At 40.5% G+C, this 18749-nt stretch overlaps 1 protein-coding gene across 6 annotated transcripts in view; it reads right to left on the reverse strand.

The window, feature by feature from the left end:
* The window catches only part of LOC124795512 (GATA zinc finger domain-containing protein 1), a 63244-nt gene that overhangs the window by 17811 nt on the left and 26684 nt on the right, over positions 1 to 18749 (reverse strand). For all 6 annotated transcript variants that reach the window (XR_007016713.1, XR_007016714.1, XR_007016718.1 and 3 more), the window contains exon 2: positions 11916 to 11975. Coding sequence is in view for 2 of the 6 variants with exons in the window: in XM_047259579.1 (XP_047115535.1) it covers positions 11916 to 11975 (60 nt within the window). In the remaining 4 variants the exon portion in view is untranslated. The remainder of the gene's footprint in view (positions 1 to 11915; positions 11976 to 18749) is intronic.

Here is an 18749-nt window from a genome sequence, read left to right on the forward strand (position 1 = left end):
GCGGGTCCGACGTATACTACCGGACCGCGGCCGATTTAAAGGCTACCACCTAGCAAGTGTGGTGTCTGGCGGTGACACCACAGTTACCTTAACCATTTCAACTATCCTGACATGCCTTCATGACTGTCCCAAACATCCATATATCACTTGCACAATTGTTACGAGTCCCACACAGTGAGATACTTCATTATTATAGTCACAGTCTGTTGTAACACTGAAAATATAGATAAAATACCTTCTGAATTTGTAAGCTTTATTACAGAAACTATGGTTAATATATAATTGACATAATAGTGTATTTATTTCTGACTGTATATAACGAACTGTAAATACTGTAAATTGCTGGGTAACAGCCAAGGGAACTTTATTTGAATGTATCAATAGCAACGATGAAGCGGCAGTAGATGTGTCATTGTTTATCTTTGCATATGGAGTGTGTCTGTCATGCTGTGAGCAAGAGGAAGCAGAGCAGCTTGAGTCACGAAAGAGTGCGGAACTGTTTGTTCGGCACTCCCGCAGATGCAGTGTGCAGCTATGATCATGGGAGTGTGGACACACCTACTTCATTAAGCTTCGAGTTTTGAGAGCACGGTGGGAGCAGACAGGCACAGGAAGCTACAATTCTAACAATTGGCTGTCTCATAATTATCCGTGGCTCTGGAAATGACTCGTGGTTTGCATATGGCAGCAGTTCTGCATTGTCGTTCGCTACATTTCCGTCGTCTGCACAGCTACAACAACATAGGACTGTTGGCTCTGAGCACTATGGGACTTAACTTCTGAGGTCATCAGTCCCCATCATAGGACTGTTAACAGACAGAGTATTACTACTATTGTACAGGCATTACCCAGTGACATTTCTTTCACAAAGTTTAATAATTTTCTTGAATAGTAAACTGCATTAGTCAAAACTTGTAGGTCAACTGTGTTGTCATTGTCCTCCTCAGACATTATTGCCACACAGAGTCCCTTTCCTTTCCATACAATCACCCAGTGTTGTAAAAATATGAAAATTGATTAACTATTTACTGCCAGTTTTGTTTGTTTGTTAATGACCAGTTTCAGTCTAAATTTTGCTGCGTCAGTAACTGTTCATTCTTGTATTGCATGACAGAGGCTTAACGAATTTGCAATTTTGGGTATTAACTCCACTCAAAGTAATGTAAAATTTCATTGGCAAAACTAATAACTAAAGATACAGCACAAATTAAGAGGGGGCAATTTCAGTTATTTTGTATTGAGCTTAGCAAGTGATTTCTGCTGGCTTGGTAAGTACCTTATTGCTTGTATGTTAAAAGTAAATTCAACTGCTCATTTGCTTAAAGGAAATCAAATTCAATTTTTGAATAATTAAAAGTAAATTGCTTGCCCTTTTCCAAATTTTGCATTATGTTATGCTGAGGTTACAGAAAGTAATTTTTTTACACAACGTAGTTTCAGTTACACCCAGTCATTTATTTAACCAGTAGCTTTGTTTAACTTTGCTTTCAAAATTAGGCATTTCAGATTAAGTAACTGCAAACTCAGTGCTTTCTGATTCATTTCATTTTCTCGTGAACTGTTGTTTGTGGAGAAGTGTAACAACTTTCTGTTGCCACACCAGTGATTATTTGCTTAACTTTCTTTGCCATTACCTTTCTTAAGAGTCTGGAGATTCAGTGCCCCAGTCGGTTGGTAACTGTTTAATTATCCCTTTCTTGCTCATCAGTATTTTCTGTATTATCAGTATTTTTTGTATGAAAAATATTAAGTGGTATCCGTTTCCCCCTGCATGGTTTGTGAGCGATTGCACTCTATTTTACCCCATTCAGAATTACTATCAGTATTTAGATTAGGTTTAGAATAGATTCTTCCTTCGGAAGGCACTGAGGCAGAAACAACTTTCATCAGAAAAAAAACAACAGACCAGCCCACCCTCCAATGAGCTCTCACAGTGGTTTGGGGTTGGAGGAATGCTCACTACAGGGTATCTGGCTTGGAACTGTCCTTGAAGTAACCAATTTGTAACATTTTGCTGTGTCACTGCAGTGTCAGCTGCTGCTCAAATTGCTGCTATAGATGTAGTGTGATGCACCAGAGCCATACCCCGAACACAATAGTCTTTCCGCTCGGTAGTGCCATGTGGCCGGCCAGAGTCCAATCTTCTTGTGACCGTAAATTCTTGTGAGCACCACTGCCAGCAATTGTGTACAGCGGCTACATTCATGCCAAGCCTTTCTGTGATATCACAGAAGGAACATTCAGCTTCTTGTAGGGGAACATTCAGCTTCTTGTAGGGCTATTACATGACCTCATTCAAACTCAGTGAGTTGCTGATAATGGCATCTTTCCTCCTTAAAGGCATTCTTGACTAACATCAACTTATCATGTCCAATCTCAACAGTAACTAATATTCATGATTGTTACAGCGTGTATTTAATGCAAACATGATTTGTATCCTCATAGTGGCACTACTAGTGCCATTTTTATGTGACTGGTGAGAAATCTGAATAAACATCTTTCAGATGTAGAAACAAGTCTACCAACTTCTGTTCATGTCGCACAACTCCTATTTGGTGTTGCAATCTTTTTTCCATCAGTGTATTTAATCCTTAATGGTTTTTGTTGATGATAAAAGACCTGTTTAGCTGAACTGTGATTTACACAGTCACAATGCAAGAGACCAAAATAACTTGCATGTAACACCAAAATAACTTTCATGTAGACTCTGTCTCCTTGTTTACTGTTCAGAATAGAGTCATGTACTCAGGTGTCAACATATTCACCAAGTTCCTGTCTAAAATAAAGCAAGAAGTTGGGAATTTCTACCAGTTCCAAAGAAAATTAAAAATGTACCTGATTAGCCACTCTTTCTACAAGTTATCTGAACATATAGATTTAGGGACTGAAAAGTTCTGTTAGCTACAGGGCAAGCAGTAACATTCATACTGATGCTGCATGACAACTAGTAAAATACTAATAACACACTTTTTCTTTGAAAAATACCACTATAATGTAAAGCTACCAGGTGAAGGTAAACAGCAGCTATGTGGTACAAATGAGAGGCAGCAGCTTTACTTCCAATTTACTCAATTAAATTTAGTTGTCTCAAGCATAAATAGCATTAAGCAGCACAGTGATAGTTTGCTGTTAATACAGTACACAGATTAAGTTTTTATGATTTCCTTGTCTTTTGTTGTCGTATACCTTGACTCTTTCCACATTCTCAAAGATTCTCCTCATTCATGGGATTTACAAAAGGAGTGAGTGAATAAATCTGAAACATTTCCAATGTCTCTTCCAGGTATAACACCTTCTTATGTGATTCTTAAACCAAGTACCTGCATTGATTAAATTGCACTCTATGGTAAATTCTACCAAGCAGCTTCCCCTTTCATTCCTTTGACCCAGTCCATATTTCTCACTTGTTTTCCTTCTTCTGCTTTTCCTATTATCAAATTCTAGTTTCCCACTATAAACAAATTTTTTGCATCCTAATTCACTGAAGAATATCTTATATCTGGTTGAACATTTTTAATATTTGCATCATCAGTAAAGCTGGTGGCCAAGCAAAGTGTAACTTTTCAATGAATATGAAAAACCAAGCAGCTGAAAAGAATTAAAAAGTTATGTATCAGTTTCACACAAACCAATATTTACAGAGCTACTGCCACTTTTCCATGGCTTTTAAATAACAAATCATACAAACATAAAACTAATTCATATGTAAAATGCTCATATTATAAAGATTTGATGAAACATGTTGGTAATAAAACACACAAAAAGTATCTGCCATGAACCCAAGCAAAATAGGTTACTGACTTTAGAGACACCGAACACCCTCAGGGCTTGGCGGCTGCGCTATACTTTTCTTTTAAGTCAGCTTTGCGTATGCAAATTCCAACACTTGTGCAGGCAGTGTTTTTGAATACACCTTGTATACTTTCAATAGTGAGGTAGGATGTTGTTCTGTATCTCTCTTGGTTATGACAATCTGTTCACTATGCTGTTCATGATAGTTTGTCCAAATTTTTATTCTGTTGCTCATTAATAGACAAATATTACGTGATTCCAATTTGATTTTGTGTTGATAGCCCTGTACACACAATATCACAAATCCTGTTCTTCCTGGCACCACACCTCATTGAATCCCACAATATCTAGCTTCAACTACCATTTCTCTTTATGTCGCAATGCTGAACGGAGACAATTACAGAAGTAATGCCAACCAAGTTTTATCCTGCTTGGACATAAGAAATCCACAATAACACTGCATGAAATAAGAGGACAACATAAAGTTCCATAACTCTAGAATACATCACTACACAGTCGCATGGTGAGCATATAATAAGCAGGTAAATCTGCGCGAGGTCGAGGGCCTGGTGTACCAGGCTTATATTGGGCTGATGTGCAGATGGCACAGTGCTTGCTGCACCATTTGTCTAGGTTGCGAGGCAACCTCACTAGGCTAGATGTGGAGGCACTTGTATTGCTTGCTATTTGATTCCCCATGCTCACACTACAACGTTACAACACTTTTCATGTTCTGTAACCTACTAACATTACTGAATGTTCTGCCTCGAGAAAGGAGTGAGACAGGATTGCAGCCTGTCCTGGGTGTTATCTGCACACTGAAAAAAAAAAAAGGAGTAGTAATTCAAGTTCAGAGAGAAGAAATAAAAACTTTGAGATTTGCTGATGACATTTTAATTCTGACTGAGACAGCAAAGGCAAAATGCTGAATAGTGGCAGGCAGTGGCAGTAGCCAGAGCAAAATTCTCTGCCATAGTTTGGGTGACGTCTTTGGGTGTTGTTTGGAAATATCACTGCTTCAGCACTACTGCTACAGGCAACGAGCTGCATTTACCAGACCACCTCCTGATGGCTTCACATTCTTCTGTAGAGCAGCTGAAGAAGTTCGATAGAGTATAGGTGCACTTGCCATGAGCTGTTATTGTTCTCCTTGATTACGAGTCACACACTGGCCCTTGCTACATGAAAGGCTGTGTAGTATTCTGCTATTTGTCAGTATTTAAACCAGTGCAAAGCCACATACCTGACTCAACTAATTGAGCTGCACTCACCATTCCACCAACATAAAGGTTAAATTTTAAGATGGCCTGAGGACACTGGGATGGATACATCAGGGGAAAGGTCATTCACACAGTCTGTGATGTAGTCTACCTACTCCTAGATGCTGTCTCAACTGTTCGAACATGCCAGCTGGCTGTACAGAATCCAGTTTTCACTGCTGATCATCCATCTTGGTGATCCCCCTTCAAGGGCTGTTCCATATGGTATATGGTAGATGGATCCCAGAGTCTGAAATGATCACTGGAATGTAGATCATCAATAACTTCCCACTGAGATGCATCATGAGGGCTGGGGAGTGAAGAGAGCTCTATGGCTGAGGATGGCTCAGTAGAAGCCTTGAAATGTATGGGATTGCCCATGTTGAGCACACATAGCTCCTGAGATATCACAAGGCTCTCTATAACTTCACTTGGGCAGGCAGAGAATGAGCCCCATAACACATTATGGTTGGTTGGTTGTGGGGTTAAGGGACTAAACAGTGAGGTCGTCATTACCATGTTCAAGAGAGAATCTGTATGGAGTTAGTGTTTGATCGAATTGTGAAAGTATAAAGTAGTGGTAAAATTGAGGCACTGAAGGCAATATTAATTGCTGACATGAGAACTAAATTAAAGAGAGGTAAAAGTATATGAGTTGGGCCAGATGTGGGTCAGAGAGCAGAAGACAACTCCCTCAGGGCTCATCTGCTGCAAGAGACACTTCACCCACATCTGATCTCCTGCCCACCTGATGCAAGGTCAAGACAGTAACAGAATAAGTAATGTGTTATAGCTAGCATACTCATAATACTAAAAATAAGAAGCTAAAAACATAATGAACATCAATAGGCCTCAAAAAGGAGAGAGAAATAATCAGCTCAGTAGGTGAGTGAGTGCAGTCAATGTCCTCTGGACCTCTGTGTGCAGCATGGGGTATCCATAAATGCCCACTCCCGGAACCATTATACACAAAGTGTAACAAATGGAGACAGAACCCACTCATTCAAAAGTTCATTCATAATCACCTATTATCAGCAATATGGAATCCCAGAAGCCTAGCCTTTACTGTAGTGTTATTCCTAAAAAGTTTAATTGGATGTGGCAGAAATAAGGGATAATCATGAGAAATAGCAATGAAAATGGGTGAAACAGGGATGATCAGTGACTGGCAAAGGAGGTAAGGTCAAGGGCCCACTGGACCCAAAATGTGGTACAAGGCAACACAACTCAAACAACCTTGCTCATTAGCAGTTTAAAACATTACATCTGAGAATAAAAACCACTTCCTCAGAGGAAAAAAAGAATGAGTTCAACTATCCATATGCCATCCACCAACACTAAAAGTCAAATAATCCACAGGCTAATGTTTGGTATGGAGAGCCAGAAGTGCATGGTTCATTACATAAGGTAAAACTATGAGTTAATCTGGTATGACCAATGCTGAGGCAGCTTTGGATGGTGGATTCACTCAGGGAGGAATGGAAAGAGGAATGCCAAAAAACCATAGACTCACTGATAGAGCAAGTGTTCCTTAGAGGGAAGAATAGCCCATAAAATGCTGTTCTATCTCCAAGTGAGTAAAGGTCCTATTTGCATCCACAAATCTGCCCCTGGGATCATCAAAGTGAATGTTTGGTGAATAACTGCTTCTGTAGCCAAATGGACAGCCAATTCATTCACTGGGATATCAGTATCTCCTAGGACAGGACACGAGAGAGAGACAACTGAGAAAGCAGTATGACTACGATCATAAAGAAGATCATGAATAGTAGAAATCACAGGGTGACAAGAGTGACATTAATCATAAGGTGCCCTGCAAATCCCTCTAAAGTTTTAATTTGTGGGTTGGACAAAAATATGGAAACATCATGAAAAATGCATGGTGAAACAAAAATGCAGATGCTAGCCAGGCCTGCAGGTATGTTGGTTGGCTGGTTTAAAAGAGGGCAGGGGAGGGGGGATCAAACTGCGAGGTCATCGGTTCCTTGTTCACGGTAAAATAATTACACAAGGAAAAGAAGAGATGTACAGCACAATAACAGGAGAAAGGAAGAGCCAGAAGAATGACAGAAGGACAACCAACACTACTATGGACAAAAAACAAAAAGAAACTACAGAGAGAACCAACAAACAGGTAGAAGGGGGAAAAACAATACAGGAGATGACTGTGGCTGGCCAACCACGAGAATAAAAAGGAAGAGCCACCCACTCTGCGACACATTAAAACATCCACCCTAAAAGCATTAGAGTGGAGAACACAAAGGGCATGTGCTAAAACTTATATAGAACGATAAAACCCACCGTCCTGTATAAAATGGGGCCACTGTCAGCCAGGCGCTGCACCAACACTGAAATGGGTCATCATGGCGCAGGAGGTAGCTGTGTGTTACACAAGTGTTGCCAATGCAGAGCTGGCAGAGAACCACAGAGTCCCTGTGAGAGGCCTGCATGGAGGATTGCCACACATTCGTAGTCTCCTTAATGGCACACAGTTTGTTGTACATGCTGAGGTTATGCCATTTCATCTCCCAAAGCTGCAAAAACTTGCGGTGTAGTACTGAACGCAGGTCAGTTGCAGAGAAGCTGATCTCCATAAGCAGTTTCTGTGTAGCCTGTTTGGCCAGCCTGTTGGCAAGTTCGTTGCCTGGGATTCCGACGTGACCTGGGGTCCAGACAAACACCACTTAATGACTGGACCGTTCCAGAGCATAGATGGACCCCTGGATGGTCGCTACCAAAGGACGACAAGGGTAGCACTGGTCGATAGCTTGTAGGCTGCTCAAGGAGTCTGTACACAGAAGAAACAACTCCCCAGGGCATGAACCGATGTGCTCAAGAGCATGAGATATAGCCACCAGCTTGGCAGAGAAAACACTGCAGCCATCGGGCAAGGAATGCTGTTCAATATGTCCTCCATGGACATATGCAAAGCCGACATGAGCATCAGCCATCAAGCCATCGGTGTAAACCACTTCGTGGCCTCGGTACATGTCAAGAATCGAGAGGAAGTGGCAGTGGAGAGCCGACGGGTTAACTGAGTCCTTACAGCCATGTGAAAGGTCCAGGCAAAGTCGCGGCCTAGGTGTACACCATGGAGGTGTACGTGAATGGACCTCAAGTATAGGTGGTAAAGGCAAGGACTCCAGTTCGGAAAGGAGGGATCGGACACGAACTGCAATTGGAATCTCTGACCTGCCGCCGATGCAGGAGATGAAATGCCATGGGTGGGAAAATGAGACAGTCATTTGGATGCACAGGACAACTACAAACAGGTGCAGTATAACTGACAAGAAGTTGTGCACGCCTAACCTGCAATGGAGGGACTCCAGCCTCCACAAGGACACTGGTCACCGGACTCATCCTAAAAGCTCCTATCGCTAGGCAAATGCCCCAGTGGTGCACTGAGTTGAATAAACACAAAGCCTGCAGGTTATATCATTTTATCTGACCATGAACAGCACCTGTGCAATACCCTCAATATGTTGCAAGTGCCAGTCGTGGTCGAAACAGTGTCTGTCTAGTTGTCAGTGCATTATGTCAAAGCTGAGTACAGGGATTCCCTGTACTAAATCCTGTATTATAAGGGGCAGTCAAATGAAAACTGAAAACCTGTCACAATAAGACCATGGAATGGTTCCATTCAAAAGTAATAACCACACATACATTAAGATATTTAGCCCAATGGGAGACGGGACGATCAATTTCTCTGCCATACAACATGGTCGACCACTGACAGATCCACAACTGCACTCGTGCTTGCTCTTCCTCATCCAGCTGAAACCAATGTCCATGCACATCTCTCTTCAGGTCGCCAACGATGTGAAAATTATGTGGTGAAGAATGTTGTAGTTTCTGAATCAAATCCCTGTAGCGTAGCCTTCATCCAATTGGCAGTGTAGGGCAGGCGTTATTGTGCAACAAGATGATTCTGTCTGACAGCATTCTTGGACAGTCTGACTTCAGGGTATGTCACCATTTCTGCAAAGTGTATTCACAGCACTGCGCATCGACTGTGGCTATACATTCGAGAAACTCAGTGAGCAGAGGGTCCCTGTAGTCTAAGAAGGTCATCATGACATTCTCGAAATTTGAGTGAACAGCTTTGGATTTCTTTGGCCAGGGAGATGTAGGAAGTTTCCAATGTTGGCTATGCCATTTGTTCTTGGGCTGTTGGATGGAATCAACTTTTTGCACAATAACAGCCATCCCCACACTGCCAATCAGATGAAGGCTATGTTTCAGTGATTTAGGTGGAAAACACTGCAACATCCTCCATACAGCTAGGATCTTTTACAGTATGATTTTCGCATCCTTGGTGACCTGAAGAGACACTTGCTTGGACATCAGTTTCAGTCAGAAAAGGTACATGCATAGGTGCTGTTGTGGATTTGTCAGCAGCCAAATGTGTTCTAGAAAAAAGGAATTCCCTGTACTAAATTGATAATCTCATCTCCCAGTAGGATAGATGTCTTAATGTGTGTGGTGATTACTTTTGAATTGAACCATTCCATGGTCCCACTGATGATATGAAGATCAACGAATGACTGTATGCAAAATAAGTTAATTTACTAATTTGTATGAGCCAAAACTGACAATTATTTATTGCTTGGACCTAACTGTTATATAATATATGAATGTGACTTTTTCATCTTAAGTACCCATCAATTTATACTCCCAAAGGCGTGATTCATGCTGTTATACTATTCTTTTGTGTATTATTTTTCCTCAAAAAACCTGAATAAATCACATATTTTCAAAGTTTAAATAATACCCACCAGAGTTGGCACTGACCCACAATTGTTGCAGCCTGCTAATGATAAATAATTACTAGATTTTTCTGGGCACATACAGCACTGTTACAGCTAAACTATTGCTACTTGAGTGAGCCCCCATGACAAACAGATGAACCATCAGACAATGAAACTTTGTGGAAACATTTGTATGGACGTTTGGAAGGGAAATAATGAAAAACCATTCAAATAAACACATTTTAATTTCCACATGAGAGGGAAACATTTGTTAACTGCATACTATGTTTACGTTTGTGTTACAAACATCACTCAGTCTGACGACCATCTGTATCCATGATAGCCTGGGACCACAGGAGAGATTGCTCTACTGCTTCCTGACACAATAGAGTATCATGGAAGGTTCACCTACCATGCAAGGGAGGCTGGGTTCGATTCCTGACAGGGGACTGGGTGTTGTATGTCCTTCATAATCATTTACATCATCATTGACGCACAAGTCGCTGAAGTGGCGTCAACTACAAAGACTTGCAATACGGCAGCCAAAACCTGAAGGGATATCCCAGACAATAAATGCCATACGACCATTTCATTTCAACTGTCATGACAAAGCTTGTGCAGTGCTTGAAGATTGCGCATTGCATCCAGTATTCTCAGCCATGGAAACAGTAACTTCGACAATCTGGGTTGCAATTGGCCATCAGTCTCTCCCAGGTGCAGGTCCCAAATTCTCAATTAAATCGAACTTTCGTATCACGTTCAACCCAGAGCAGAAATAGGGACCCCGCTGATCTCCATTAATGCATCAATACTTGTAAAGAGCAGCAGCACTACTGCTGTTGTTCTGATAAAGCAGCTATATGAGTAAAGCCCTGCTCACCTTGTCCAGACAGATGTTGACTGTCTGCAACTGTAATGCACACTGATGTTTGTTGTTCAACCCTATGTTGCTGTGCCAGTACCTGTGCCTATTGGCAAGTCATGACACTGACACTGACACTAACACTAACAATGCAAATCCTGCAGCACACAGTCTGAACGTCACTCCTATGAAGTTGGGTATCAATACAGTAAATAGTTTTTTGTCTACACTGTTTCATGGAGTGAAAGTTTAACTATATACATGCTGTATTTTGTGACTGATAGGTAGCTATGATTAGAAAACCATAACTTTTAGTTTAAGTTACTTAAATACAAAGAAAATGTCAGATTACTTTGAAGTAAGCACAGGTATAAAGCTGATATAAGCACATTTATCTAGTTGATATGAATAAGAGAATTTTGTTTGCAGTTTTGAATACCTGAAGGTTCCTTCCAGAAATTAAAGTGTGTAAGGCAGAATGCATTTGAATTACAACAATGATCCACCAAGACTGTACAGTTAATCACAATAATATTTATCTATATCATACTATTTACTAATTTCAGCTACAGACCCATTTTGAAGTGTTGTAGCCGGAATACAATCACAAATGTATGTCATACAACATTTGAAAAATAAGATCGTCATTAACACCAATAAATACATGTCATATGGCGCTTTGGAACAAAAACGTGATTTTTCTTGCATAGCCATGACCGCACACTCCCCCCCCCCCCCCCCCCCAACCAACATCCCCCAACCCCCACAGAGTGCATTTAAAAATGATCAGAGCTGCCATATGATATACATTTATGGTTGTGTACCTGCTAACCCACTTGAAAATTGCTTGTACAGCTACAATTGGCCAATAGTAATTCTATTATTACTAGCTGTGTTGTCTTGGTGAAACAACACTGACATTCCAAACATATCTGCGGATGGCACAAAATTCGTAAGACATAATCAATATAATCCTTTGTTTGATAAAATAACTATTAAATACTGTAGTTTGTCCAGTCAAACATGGGATACACAGTATTTTCACCACCAGTTTCCAAAATGAATGCATCACATTTTCCTTGTTGTAACTACTAGGAAAGGGAAGAGAAATGATTGCAACGTATTACGACATGAAACAAAGAAATTATTTTCTCCCTCAAGTAAATTCTTTCCTTCTTACCTCCTTCTTCCCTTTCTTATGAAAGTTCTTAGAAATCTAATTCTTTAGTTTGTAGAGATTCATAAATATTTTACCTTGTAAAATACGTAATTGCTTGTCACAGGTGTAGCAACTGCCGTAGGTGCTTTGGTTGGCTGCAAAAGTAAATACTTAAATAAGTGACACAGCTAGTTAAAGTTCTATTTAAAAAATGGTGTATGCTCAGGTTATTCATGTGTTTCAAATAACAGCACAAGACAGTCATCATCTTGAGAAAGTAATAACCATAATCAGACTGGATTGAACAATATTTAATATTATTGTCATGAATATCAGTTATTGATAGATTAAAATATAAGATATCTGCTTTCACTTGACTATGTGGGTTCATTTTACAGCGATGTGAACTTCCTGCAGGTCTACAATGTCTCATCAGGCACAGTGTCAAAACAATTTTGGTATAATCAGATATTGTAAGCAATGTGTTTTTGGAAATTTGCATTTATATACTTTTCTTTTTTAACAACTATGATAATGGTTCACTGCAGAGGTAATTTGGATACCCCCTTCCAGTACAAGTTTCTCTGAACTACACAGGTGGGAATTCTTTCTCCAGCATATCACGTGCTTTTGCAATCCCTCTGGCTGAAACCTCTCCACTGCCTCACATTCCCTTTTCTCTCCTGTCAACACCATTGCTTCCCCATCCAGATTATGTACTGTCTTCTCCCACCACAGCCCCCTCCCCCTCCCCCACTCACACTCACTCTCTCTCTCTCTCTCTCTCTCTCTCTCTCTCTCTCTCTCTCTCTCTCTCACCGCCCCCCCTTCATCCCTCTCCCCACTCTTCTCCTTCCCCCACTCTCCCTTTATATCTCCCCTCACTGTCTCTAAGTCCCTCGCCCCCTTCCTCTCCTTTACTCCCATCCCTTAACCCCCTCCTCTTCCTGTCTCTCTTATGTATTCTATACCCTAATCTCCTTTGATCTTGTACAGCCACTGAGTCATCTGCCAAAAACCTGCCTTACACTACCTCACTATCGTCTCCTTGCCTTGTGTGTCTTTCGCTACCCTTTCCCCTCTTCCTTCTACACAGGCAACTGTTCTCAATAAAGCAATTCAGTAATCAGTCACACTCCTACTGTGGGCTAGTACGTTTGGATCACCATGTGGTTGTGTGAGTGAATGCATGTATTTTTACATGAAAAAGAGAAAGATTTGAAAGCTAGTGCGAATACTGTTTTCTGTTACATGTTTATGAGCACCAGGTATCAGTCTGCTGCAGGTGAATGGTTGCCGTTCCCTATTTTACAGGTTTTCATGAGAGTGAAATAACTTTATTCTTGCCATTAACATTAACTGCTTGTTAAAAGTGTGGCAGACCAAGCTCATATCTGGATGCATGCTTTCAACAGGCAGCATTTTTCGAATTGCCTACCCAAGCATGTGTAACAGACTGACTCCAAGGTTTAACTTACTGCTAGCTTCTCTTCATTCATTCTAAACTCCAAAGAGGCTGTTACATGATACTAAAGGCCCATCACTGTTGGATAATGGATGTAGTTGAAACTCTGCATTCAGTCCATCCTCTGGGCCATAGCTGAGGATTTTATGCTACATTTTATTCTTTCCATGTCATGTGTAAGCCTCTGTAAAGTTGGTTGGATCTGAACTACACTATTATGGAAAGGAAGGGTAGTGAATGAGAGGCGGCAGGGAGGGGGATGGAGGTGGAAGAGAATAAAAAACCACACTTTGAATCTGTTTTGAGGTCTCACTGAGGGATTCATGAGACCTATTGCTGTGAGAGACGATGGATAACAAGCTTGACAAAGCAGAATTATCAGTAGCCATTAATGCAAGAATAACATGACATACTTTCAATCATCATAAAAAATGTAATGAAATGCAGCAGAAGTAAAAATATGAACAAGTCATATATGTATCATTTCATCTTGTCAAATAAAACTGTTTTCCATTAGTTAAAACTTCTGGGCTGAGAGGCCATGGACGATCAGTAAAACCTCTTCTTCCTGACGTTTCACTGCCGACTGGGCAACATCTTCTGAGATGAGTCATCTTCCGAGATGAGTCAACAACAGTCGTTGAGTCAACGACAGTCGTTGGCTGAGCTCTGAAGATGTTGCCTGCAGTTGGCAACAAAATGTCAGGAAGTAGTAGTTTTACTGATTGACCAGGACCTCTCAGCCCAGAAGTTTTAACTAATGAATACACCCGTCGTGAAAGCCTACACATTATGAAAACTGTTATATCCCACCCTAAGCTAAATCTACACATCAGCAAGTTACCAGATTAAGATTTTGTTTTTATAAGAAATCATTAATAACTATTTCAACATAAAAAGTAAGTGCAAAATTGCAATAAATATTAATAACGAAAATATCAAAAAGAGACAAATGAAGAAAGTGATAGAAGGGCTTCTACACCATGCAAGCAGCTTGTGTTTTCTAGAATAAATACAGCATACAGTTAATGGTATTATTGGCTACCTGTATCATATCTCATTAGCTCCTTGTAACTTGGCATGATAATGCATTACTGGCATATGATATGATCTATACCACACACAAGGACAATATATGGACCTGGTACCTCTGAAAAACATAAATGGTTTCACAAGACAATTCTCTGAACCTAAGAACACAAGTCCTGAGTAAAATATCTTGTCCAGCAGTCAGATGTTTGATTTGCTTGAACAAGGGTTCTTTCTATAAGAGTATTTCTGCAATAACTTTAACAAACTGCATGTGAGATATCTGGAAAAAGCACTGTTAGCAGGAATAGATGGCATGAAAGCCTTAATAATAAATAACTTAGTGCTGTCTACAAAATGTGTGATCTGAATTATATTTTCTGAAGTAAGCAAAGAGCAATATCTAAGCTCTTCAGAAAGAGCAATATCTGAGCTCTGCAGAAACAGCACATCTTGGAGGCACTTATGTCTTTCACTCTCCTTTTTTTTCTTCAGATGGAAGGAAGTTGTTACATTCGGCTGCTTTATTTCCTCATATATTGTCCTCGGTGTCGAAGTACTACGTTGCTATACTGGCTGAAAAATGGGGGTGCAAGTTCAACACTGACCACTTTAAATGACGTAGCCGACAGGTGCATATTTGCGTTTCACAGTTCTTTACTTTCACTGTTCACAACCCCTCAATAATACACAGTTATATGGCCAGTGCACTATTGTTTAACTTTCGATACGCCTCATTAATATGTTGCAGGCAAACATCCACATACTGCTATGACAGTTTACTGTTGAACATCTACGAGAAGTAAAAACCTAACCACATATTTCACAGTCTTTCAAATAAACTGAATAGACACTGTCATTGCTTTAACACATGGCCTACTGGTGTAACATTTATTTCACAGTTAAGTTGATGCATTGTTGTTGATCTAACCAATATGGGTTCCGAGTCTGAAACTCTGCCGTGAACTGACTGTCTCGGGACCAATGTCGGGCCCTTATATATCCTCACAATAACAGGCACTGAAACTATACATTGTTCAATGTTTAATTTACAAAAATTACAATTAAAACTTGACTCATTAAATTTACTGAATACATCGAAAAATTGTGTGATTTTAACAGTTTCTTCTACTTCAAGGGTTAAGTCACATTATTTGTTTAAATGATGAAGTTAACATATATACCTATGCAAACAATACTTTTGACGAAACTAAAAATTACTTTGGAATTCATTAAGGGCTGGCTTTGCTAACATGTTTTTGAACAGAGTCAAATACATTCTTTAAGAATACCATCAGCTGTTCCTCCAAATGTTTGCAATTAGTACAGAATTTATATTTATTTACATGTCAACAATAGAATTTAAGTTACAAAATAATTACTGATTTCACACTGTAACAAAAATATTAACTAGGAATAGTCAAAATAAATTAGAAAATGAATTACATACATAAAACTAAGCACAAAATTAAATCTAGTGGTATATTCTTTAAAACTGAGGGCCAACATTTCTCTTTTATGGAAATGCAGATTATACTCACGTATGTTCATAGTAATTAGTCAAAAATGAAAAAATGAATTTAAGGAGACAGATGGCAAAACAAGAGGGGAAGTGAAAGGATTCCAGCTTGCTTCGCCACAGAGTTGCTTATTTACTGTGAATGGTGGTAACAAGTTCTCCCTCAACTTGTGTTACTCTTTCACTATAAATCAGCAGCATACATTGGGAAAACCAACAGGAAATACCATTTGCTTGACAAACAATGGGATGGAGAGAATGTCTTCAAATTACTGCTGGAGGAACAAATATGTGCTTTACACAGGTATTCCATAAGAAACATGTGATTAGACATTTTCTCCTCTTGCAGCGAGCCACCACAAGCTTGGAGGGAGTACAGTGTAGAAGGGTGTCTTAAGATCCTGAATTGTGGTCAAATAACATCTCAGAGGTCTACCAACGATGAATCACTGCTCCAACATGTTGCTTGAGGTCTATCTGTTAAGACATGGCATAATGCTAGAACAAGGTACAGTGCAGTCTGCCACTCAGCTCACAGTGAAGTCACCTATTTGCACATAAGCACATCTACTGAACTTTATTCTTGACTGTCAATCCCTACCTTTGTATGGATAGTGAACTTGTTTCAGTGTAACAGAAGCAAATTTAGATAACATACTGTAGCTGTTCTGCAAGTTTTGTAATTACTAATGTTATTAAATACTGTCACTTAAAAGAAGGTGAATTAGATGAATGACGAACACTAACTTCACTTAACAAACGTTTATTCAGCACTTGCATGTACAAGAGCTGCCTCTGGCCAGAACACATACAGTGTATATATACAGTTACAGAACATTTCAGTACAATGATTCTTGATATTTGTGGATACTCCAAGAGTGCTCAAACTGAATATAGAAATTAAAATTTTACAGTTCAGGTGAGGTTTGAGCTCACGACCCTCCATGCAACAGTCTAGTATCATAACCACTACAACACAATGACTGTGCTACTCAGCTTCTTCTGTGACACTGCTCCCTCCTTAAGAGAACAGCGTCTCGATGTTACGTCCTCCTAGTCCGGGAGCAAGTCATTGGTCCTGCATACTCCAACTCCCAACGACTGATGTTCACCCTGGCGGTGATCATCTTAGAATTTCCTTTGCCACTACGTTCTTTGTCACCTTTCCAGTTGCTTGTTGCTGGAGCTTCGAATTTATCCTGGACTGCAGGATCCTTATAGGGCTTCATTCGAAGGAATGAAGCTCTGATCTTTCGTCGTCTTGTGTCGGGGTCGAAATCTTCAACTTCATAAGTAACATCAGACAACTGTCTTACAATCTTATAAGGTCCAAAGTAGCTCCTGAGGAGCTTCTCAGAGAGACCAACCTTCCGAACAGGAGTGAAGATCCAGACGAGGTTGCCAAGCTGGTAGACAACAGGGCAGTGGCTCGCGTCATACTTCGGCGATTGTTTTCTTGAGCCTGCAGCATGCAAAGTCCAGCTAACTGCCGAGCTTCCTCAGCCCTGGTTGAAAAACTGGCCAATGTAGTCATCATCCACGTCATCAGGATGTAACAGAAACACAGTGTCCATCGTTGTAGTCACCTCACGCCCATGCACGAGGAAAAATGGCGTACATCCTGTAGTGTCTTGTTTGGCGGTGGTGTAGGCAAACACCACAAAAGGTAGCACCTCATCCCAGTTGCACTGCTCAACATTGACGAACGGTGATAGTATGTCGGCAAAAGTCTTATTAAGGCGTTCAGTAAGCCCGTTATTTTGCGGATGGTAGGCAGTCGTCATGTGATGAGTAATGTTGCACTGCTGGTTTATCTTTGTCACAAGACTCGATTGAAAAACTTTCCCTTGATCTGTAATTAACAACCCTGGGGCACCATGTTTTAATACAATGTCTTCCACTATGAATTTGGCTGCCTTGAATGCTTCGGCTATTTTCACGGCTTTTGTAATGGCATAGCATGTCAGATAATCAGTGCAAACAATAATCCATCTATTGCCACTAGCAGATGTTGGAAATCTTCTGAGGAGGTCAATCACAACACGCTGGAAAGCCGTTTCGGCTGGTGGAATTGGTATGAGTCAGCCAGGTGGTTTCCGAGGAACCGACTTTCTCCTCTGGCACTCTCGACAGTGCAACACATAGTGAAGGGCACGCCTAAATAAACCTGGCCAGAAAAATCTCTTGCAGATCCTATCGTATGTCTTAATAAATCATAAATGTCCGGCCTCAGGTGTCTCACGGACTTTCTGAAGAACATCTAAGTGCAGGTGTTTAGGAATCACTGGTAGCCACCTCTTTCCAAACGGATCAAAGTTTTTCTTGCACATCCTCTAACCAATTTAAGGCAAGAAAACTGAAACACATGTCCTCCTCCTGCTCAGCAGAGAAATTCTGAAGTGCAGCGAGACAGTCACTATCTCCATCAAAGTCTTCATAGTCTTGCACAGGATTTCTTGAGAGACAGCATCTTGGTGTTTTCTTCCACTTTTGTACACTATGGTAATGTCATACTCTACAAGACATAGTGCCCACCTGGCGAGTCGTCCTATTGGATCCTTAAGACCTGTCAACCAGCAAAGTGAATGATGGTCTGTAAAAACTGTGAATGGTCTTCCATAGAGATACTGTCGAAATCTGCACATGACCTAGATCACAGCTAGACATTCTCTTTCTGTAGTTGAGTAGTTTCTCTCAGCTTTTGTAGGTGTCCTAGAAGCATAGGCTATAACTTTCTCTTTTCCATCCGAAATTTGCACCAGAACAGCATCGATCTCATACCCACTGGCATCTGTATGTAGTTCTGTAGGTGCTCTCTCATCATACAGACAAAGTACAGGGTCAGTTGTCACAGCTTTTCACACAACATTGAAAGAATCTTGTTCAGCACCATCTCAGATAAATTTAGCATTGGCT

The sequence above is a fragment of the Schistocerca piceifrons genome, chromosome 1 (genome assembly GCF_021461385.2).
Source record: "Schistocerca piceifrons isolate TAMUIC-IGC-003096 chromosome 1, iqSchPice1.1, whole genome shotgun sequence".
NCBI lineage: Eukaryota > Metazoa > Arthropoda > Insecta > Orthoptera > Acrididae > Schistocerca > Schistocerca piceifrons.